We start from the raw sequence: 8,224 nt of genomic DNA on the forward strand, positions 1-8,224 counted from the left end.
GCCCCCCTGTCCCCTCCCCCTCCATCGCTTTATACGAGCTGAGATCTCAAAGTATTTCTCAAGCATCCAAGTAAACTTAGCTATTGAATCTCATTCATAATTTTTGTTTTGTTTTTTCTTTCTCCCCGTTTTTTTTTTTTTATTATCAATACTTTCCAGAACGTCCCCTCAAGGCATCCGTACGACATTCTCAGCGGGCAATTCCTCTGAGAGAATTCTTACAATGTCTTATCGCTGCAAATACAGCTTGATGCGGATGACGAAAAATGTGAAAAAGGAAATTGAGAGAGAAGCCTTAGTGTCACGTCGCGTCTTCGTACGAAATTTCTATGTGCTCCCGGAGCTCTGTCCCGTCACCCACCACCCACCCCTCTCCAATTCATTTGGGTAGGTCTCAGTATCCGGAAAGGATCTCCCAGGATATTTACTCCTACCGAGCAAACTGCGAACGTGTCTCAAGGGTCGTCCTCTTCTGTTACCCTGGACGCACATCATCCCGTAGACCCGGATACCAGGTACGCTGGCGTAGGTCGGCTGATCGTGGCTCATGGGACCCTCTGTCGAAAGATGAAAGAAAAAAGGGAAGCACGTTAATTAGACGAACGTCATGCGGAATATCCAAAGACCCACCAGGACTCTGACGAGATACCTGAACTTTGAGCTGCACCCAGATGGACGTCAGGATTGGGTACTGGAAGCGAGGATAAATTCTCATACGTAATTTGGACTCACCCAGTATATTAGTGTCCGGGCAACGGCAGATGACCAAGTAATGGGACTTTCCGGTTCGGACGTTTTGCAAGGCCAGGAGGGACCAGTCGCGTGGCGCTCGGCACTCTCGCATCTCGGCGACGGGTTCGCAGGTCTTCACGAGGGTCAGTGCCTGGGCGATGAACAGAATAGAAAAGATAAAGAAAAAGAGAAGATGCTCTTTAATCGTGTTAAATAATTATCCTGCGCTTCCTATACGCGCAAGAACCAAGTATCGTCCAGTTAAATCGGATACTCCTGCCTGATCGAGGGATGCTCAGTGACCTGTTGACCTCAATTTTAGACTCAATTGTTTCGAGATTATTTCCGGTTTCAGGATGAACTTTGGCATTTTTCTCTTTTCGCGAACTTTCGGCTGCCGATCTACGCGACTCTCCTTATTCCTTGTCTTCTTATCTTTTCTCTTGTTTACTTTTCCTCGTGGTATCTCCTCGTAGCCTAACGGAGGAGTTCTCTTCCTTGTCACTGTGCTCCTTCGGGTCTTCGTGGCCTAGTTATGATAAAATCAAGAGACCTCAGTTACGTCCATTCCACGTCCATTCCACGGTAGGCGTCACCGATCCCTTCTCATTATATTATTCCTTTCTTTCTCTTGAGAAGCTGCGCTCTTGCTTCCGCTCCCTTGGAAATAAGAGAACTTTGTCTTGTGCCATTCCCTCTCTCTCTCTCTCTCTCTCTCTCTCTGGTCCATCCGAATGATAATTATGAAAATTTTCATCCGCTCCTGTTAGTCCAACCGGGTCTCCGCGTGGTCTAGAATCTCTCTTGCAGTTGGCGCATCCACAGCTGCTCCCTCTTTCACCTTGTCTTCCCTCTCCTTTACCTAGAGGAGAAACAAGATATCCGCTCTCCGTAGGATACACCTAGAGTCGCCTTAGGATGGCGAAGACGATAGTCGCGGATGAAGGGAGCGAAGGGAAGAAGAGGAAGCCCAAGCGGGAGGCTCGGTTACAGTTAGCTCGTAGACTCCTATATACTTGAAGCCGAGCACCAGAACACGCTTTATAAATATCACAGGCTGAATTCCTCCAGTCAAGCCTACCATGACTTTACTGCTCTGGCTCTAGCGTCTCTTTCGCGTCTCTTGGCTAGGCGTCGCTTTTCCTTGCCGTTCGCTCTCGTCCTCACAGACTCTTTTCAAGATGCTCCATCGATTCGTGCCCCCCCGCACCGAAAATCGTACCTGCCTCGAATCGGCTCTCATGATATTGACTGGTATCGTGACGGATTGTTTTTTTTTTTTTTTTTTTTTTTTTTTTTTTTTTTTTTTTTTTTTTTTTTTTTTTTTTTTTTTTAAATTTTTTTTATCAAACTGGAAAACAAGATTTGTTCTTCCTCTTATTCTTGGAAACGCGTCGCCACACTCGGTGTTAAATATCCGGCAGGCTCGTCACACCGGCTGAAAGTGAGTGAGGACTTCTTTTTGCCGGGACGTCCGCGCCGCGACGTCGCCGGTTCACCTTGTCCTCCAGGTATATACCGGGTTTTATTGGAAAAGTCTTTTGTATGCCGAAAGTCTTAAAAATTTTTTTGGTGCTTAACAGACGCTACCGATAACTTGCTTGCTTTTTTCTATCTGCTTTATTTTTTTGGTTTCTTCCACTCGGTAATTCTTTTCGCTTATCGACCTCTGTTTCTCAAAACTTTTCTCCCGCGTCTGCTGCTCTACTGAATTGCGAACGTACAATGACGGGACTGTACGCTTGAGCTGAATTGTACGTTCACGGGAACCCGTTTAAATTTATGGGAGAACGGCGTGAACTCGAGTGAAAAGTTTCGAATTGGCGCGTGCATTAATGAGTCTAAGTGGACGCGAAGATGTGTACCCTCTACACGGCCGTTAGACCGGAGCTACTAGAAGGGTCTATTAAAGTTTGATATTTTCATAGAATAATAATAATAAATCGACTCGGATCCCTATTACCAAATGTATTCTCAAACGAAAAATTGATGCCAGATTATTTTGTTGGTATTAGCATATTTTTCTTCGACACAAAAATAAATTCGTACACACCCTGTCTGTTGCATGAACTTGCAAATTGCATAGCGGTCGCTCAATAAATTACTCGTAAGACTCGAACGCAAAGTGGAATGAAATAAATCTTCGATAGCCTTGATTTATACGGACGCAGTCTTCTGGACTGATAAGAGGCGGGTCGGTTATGCAGGTATCTTCCATTACCCTCTTGAGCGCCGGACTGGGTCGACCCGATCCTCGATATGCACCAGATATCGATTTAATGCCAGCTTAGACGGTATCGCGAGCGTAGCGATAGGGACGGAGGGAGATGAGAAGGCAGGATCGATCGAGGATGCTGGGACAGAGGTAAACGGCTCGTTGGAGAAAGACAAAACGTCTGTATGCAAACGTCCGTTCGTTCCACATATCTTGGACGTATCCTGACCGTACTATCAGCAGGTAATGTCGGGTACCTCATGTTGCACCGTATATACAGAACGTGGACAGGCGCTGATCTCATCTCAGTAGGTTGCCTACCTCCTTCCCTGGACCAAGGAACTAATTGATCCTCGAGCAAGCTTATAATTTGTTTTTCCTTATGAATCGTAAGCATCACTTAGTTTCCAAGCTGCACTCGCTCCTGGACCGAATGTCGTTTTTATTCAATTAGCGAATCAGTGTCAGTAGGCAGGTCGAACTGTGTTTGTTCGTTTTACTCTTTAATCGATTCGCATCGTTTACCCACGTAAACTCCAGGTCTATCCTTGTTCAGTGAGACTTCATCTTTTTTCTTTTCTCTTTCCCAATGGCATACTTGCGCGGGCATACCCATATCCGGTTTAGAATGGCCTTATCAGAAAATTGTCTCTACGCCGATAAGCGCCTTCATTAACAACTCCAGGCCATTTTACACGTCCGATGACGTCAGTCGATTTATCAAAACTTGACCGAACAAAAGGGTCTTGCACGTTGACGGAGTATCTCCTCTTTGTTATCAAAGTTTATGTAGTACCTGGTTTCAGGTACTACGTCATCAGAGCTAGCATTACGTTTACGTGTAATTATACGCTTCCGGATTAATGAGGAATTTACTTGTTCAGATAGTTTCGATGAAATACCCAGTCTGCCCGTGAGCGCTGTGTTAAGTTCCTATATCAGCGTCCTATTACGACGTCCTCCGACGTAGAGGGAATCCTTCTGTAATGTATGGGAAGTACGTTGCAATAATTTGTACCTTAGTACGCGGATCCGTCACCAGTTCCGTTGTGTGATGATCGTCACTGTCCAATGACGCGCTGCAAGGATCCCGATAACGTCCCGGACACGCGCACAAGGGCTGCGTGAAGTTGAGCCTCACGTAAACGGCATTGCAGACCTGCTGGACGGCGCACTCGGGTAACAAATAGATGTGCTGATTGTGAGGATAATAGTGATACTTCGTAGGCTTCGCCAGAGCCGCGCTGGCGCCTTCCGGTAGTCTCACGGCGGTCTGGAAAAAAGAAATTTCTCAATTAGCTCGCCGTCGTTCGGTGGTTATTACGGGCTACACTTTTCGGCGGACGACTGTAATTTCGACGGGCGGTTCGGTTGGGGTGTTTTTAACGGAACCACGTGGTTCGCGATGATTTTCATGACTGGTCGTTGCTACAGGTATGTCTGCATGTATACAGGGATGGTCCACGTCAAGGATGCAATTGACGGATGCAGGACGAAAAAAAAAAGGCACAACCGACCGAGAACTCGGTCGTCGTTAGTTTCCGCGGTGCGAAGGATACTGCGGTTGGGGAATAATAACAGAGCGTAAATGGGCTAACAGGTTATCGATGACGTTTTCGTGCTCGATGCCAAGCGGCATGGACGATCATCGTTCAGCGAGCTGTCACTCGACGGAAGCTTTTCTCGTTATCGGTTTCTACCAACACGATCCGACCTATTCTTTCGTCGTTATCGCGTCCTGGGTTATACTGCTCTTTTTTCTTTAATTAAAGGTATCGGATGAACAGCCTTTTTTTAAAGCAACACATTTCATATCCCGAAGCTCGCGCTCGTACGGAACCCAATGACCAAACGGAAAAATCTCTACCGAGCGCGTCTGCAATTCGTTGGAGTAAATTGACGAAAGCGTAAGTCAGGTTTCTCCGAGGTGCCTGATTATACGGGACGAGGTTGCAGGCGGCGGACGTAGGAGGTCAGGACGATCGCACTGAAAGTTGAAGGTTTCTCACGACCTTGCACTCTCGAGTGGCTACCGGTTATTCGGAGCGGTTTGCGCATGCGCGATCCGCTACCGGGTGCAGCACGGTGCCTCAAACTGTGCGAGGCTACAGCGAAAATTCGTGTACCTGGTTTAACCTACGTTCAGCATGCACACGTGGGACTCGGTGCGGAACGGGCGTAAGTCATAGAGACACCAAGAGAATTGTGGATCGAGCAGATGAAATGCCTCGAACTCGCTTCAGTAGCTACCGGTTATTCGGAGCGGTTTGCGCATGCGCAATCCGCTACCGGGTGTAGCACGGTGCCTCAAACTGTGCGAGGCTACAGTGAAAATTCGTGTACCCGGTTTAACCCACGTTAAGCATGCACACGTGGGACTCGGTGCGGAACGGGCGTAAGTCATAGAGACACCAAGAGAATTGTGGATCGAGCAGATGAAATGCCTCGAACTCGCTTCAGTAGCTACCGGTTATTCGGAGCGGTTTGCGCATGCGCAATCCGCTACCGGGTGTAGCACGGTGCCTCAAACTGTGCGAGGCTACAGTGAAAATTCGTGTACCTGGTTTAACCTACGTTCAGCATGCACATGTGGGACTCGGTGCGGAACGGGCGTAAGTCATAGAGACACCAAGGGAATTGTGGATCGAGGAGATGAAATGCCTCGAACTCGCTTCAGTGGCTGTTGCAGTGTAATATAGATGGCGCTTCGACTCCATGGCGTAGCGACTTCCTGGAACGTGAGGCTATGTCACCGGAACCCTTACCCAGGCTCCTCCTCGAAGGCAGATTGCCTCCTTGGCTCTGTTAAGTCTTCCTGGTTCCTATATATATCCTTGATACGGTATACTCGACAAGAGCTTCGGAGCTCTCGAACGTTACTATCGATTGCGCATCGTATGCACTTCCAGAACGTGACTCGTTTGCCCTCGAGTACCCTGGGTCAGTTTCCATTGGGCTACCGGACTCCTCTCTCTATAATGACGAATTGATCCTCGATGCTTTTCCGAAAGATCTCTCGTGCCCTTTGCGCTGGCCTTTACCGTTGGTCCATGATCCGTGGATGCTGTATCACGGCTCCCGGAAGTGATCTCGGGCTCTTTAATAGTCGGCTTGGCTAACTATGCTTGTCTCGCGGTGAATTAACGACCCGCGTTAAGACTGATCCTCTGGGTCTTTGTGGATCTGTTGAACCAGCTGGAACCATAAACGTTCAGCATGGCGTGTATGTCTGATGCGTCCGATGGAACCGTTGATACTTGTTGATTGATCTTCTTTCGAGGTAATCATCTAGGTTGATTGAACGATGAGGTTTTCATCATGATTGAACGTTTTGTCTTTCTTCGATTGAACGATTGGTCCATTGGCTTTTGAAAATCTTTGTGTCTGCTTTGGAGGGGGATGGGGATCGGCCGGTGTTATTTGGCAGGAAAAATTTTTGGAAAACGGTTGACCGAGCAATGGAGCAGATTCGTATGTTTGGAGTCGATTGATCTCGAGTCTTGACTTCCTGATGCCTGACCCAAGAGCATCGAGACCTAGTGACATTGGGTTTATTGGTTGGGCTGAGAATCGCGAAGACGCTTTGTGTCTCGAAGATACGATTTTTATCGAGAAATGTCACTTTCTTCGGGTCCATCGGATGGATGCAGCCTCCGGCAGTAGCGTGATGTTTTTTTCTTTTCTTTTTTTTTTTTTTTATTCGCCACTAAAAATCCTTGACGAACGACTTAGGACTTTGCGTCATTAATCACTAACGGATTTCCCCGTTCTCGTTGGTTTTTTTTCTTTTTTTTTTTTACTTTTCTTTTCTTTTCCACTCCCTACCAACGACTTCCTACCGGAATAACTGTGATTCGAGTCCTCTGATCTTAATGACGTAGACGAGGTCGCGAAAGAGACCCTATACTCTTTTTTTCTTTTCTTTCTCTTTTATTCCAAAGCGTCGTATCGGATGTTACTATTTTTATTTTTTTTTGCTTTTCTTTTTCCTTCCATTCAATCGCTTCCTCCGTAAAACATGCGTTTCCCGGCGCTCGTATCGTGAAATGAAAGGGGTATAAAGAGAAGAAGAAAAAAAAAAGAAACATTTTTATTATACGATGATAGGCATCGTTATGACTAGGTGCTCGAGCACCTACGTACGTACGAGTGATTCTGAAAGAAAAAAAAGAAAAAGTAGATCTCCTTTACCAGATTGGCAAAATAACGCTTTCCTCCTTCGTTTTACTTTCCTTTTCATTTGTCTTTTTTTTTTATCAATCGCCCAGTCCATCACCCACGATGTCAATGTAACGTTTTTACCGTCATATTATTGTTTCATTTGCCATCAACGCGGAATAATCGTACGCGACAGCTTTATCGATTTTCATTCAATTCGTTGGTGGTAATTCAACCGAGTGACAGCTGTCAGCTGTCAAATTGACATTTCATTCGAACGTGTACGAAAAACAACGCTACTTATTTATTTCTATCGTTTCAATTGCCATTTACTGTCGTTTGCTCTTTCACGCGGCTTTTCATAATCCAAAATTCGATTCCACATCGTATGTGGTTTAAATATTGAAAAAAAAATTTTTTTCGTTATACCCTGCAAAAGCGTCGCGACGGCAATTACACGGCGTCGCCTCTTCCGGTCGCTATTGACTTACCTGATTTACTCAAGCTCGATTAATGTTCTCGTATAAGGGAGACGCATATATTTCAAACGTCAAGGTAAACCGCAGTGGGAGGACAGCGAGGGACGGCGTCGAATAGTAAGGATAAACAAAGAAAGACAAAGCTTCCATAGGTGGACAATTTCATGAAATCCGTCAATTTGATCAAGTACTTGATTTTACAAAGTGGTATTTTTTTTACGTATTTTACAAATACGTATCGTGGGCGTCGCGACGTCTTCGGACCCCACGTAACTCGGATACGAGTATGCGAGCGAAACACATCGAGACAAATGGGAACGGGTAATTTTTATCGATAATAAAAATCGTTCCTCGTGACTGAAGAAATTTTTATTTCCTTTTTTCAAATTTCTATTTCACCTACTGCGCAATTGCAATTTCGTTCTTGATTTCTTTTCCCAAATTTTCTCCCTGCCACTCACCTCTATAAATCGCCATCCGTTGGCTTCTCTCCCATTAAGTAGACCATGTCGCTCGCCCACGTGGACCCACCTAAACGCCTGTCCGCACGCTAGCAGCTGTTTTTCTCTTATCGATTCGACCGCCGATTAATAGCCAACGTTCGGATGGTTTTTTTTTTTTTTTTTTTTTTTTTTTGAAA

General features: G+C 45.9%; 2 protein-coding genes across 2 annotated transcripts in view; one reads left to right on the plus strand and one right to left on the minus strand.

The window, feature by feature from the left end:
• LOC107273208 (elongation factor-like GTPase 1) overlaps nucleotides 1-8,224 on the plus strand; it is a 50,598-nt gene that overhangs the window by 6,005 nt on the left and 36,369 nt on the right. The gene's annotated exons all lie outside the window — the stretch shown is intronic.
• The window catches only part of LOC107273214, a 22,490-nt gene that overhangs the window by 1,346 nt on the left and 12,920 nt on the right, over nucleotides 1-8,224 (minus strand). The window contains exons 3-5 of the mRNA XM_015751162.2: nucleotides 3,966-4,220; nucleotides 733-883; nucleotides 435-557 (exon numbers count right to left, since the gene is read on the minus strand). Coding sequence (XP_015606648.1) covers nucleotides 435-557; nucleotides 733-883; nucleotides 3,966-4,220 — 529 coding nt within the window. The remainder of the gene's footprint in view (nucleotides 1-434; nucleotides 558-732; nucleotides 884-3,965; nucleotides 4,221-8,224) is intronic.

Source organism: Cephus cinctus, unplaced genomic scaffold (genome assembly GCF_000341935.2).
Source record: "Cephus cinctus unplaced genomic scaffold, Ccin1 Ccin1_scaffold1506, whole genome shotgun sequence".
Lineage (NCBI taxonomy): Eukaryota > Metazoa > Arthropoda > Insecta > Hymenoptera > Cephidae > Cephus > Cephus cinctus.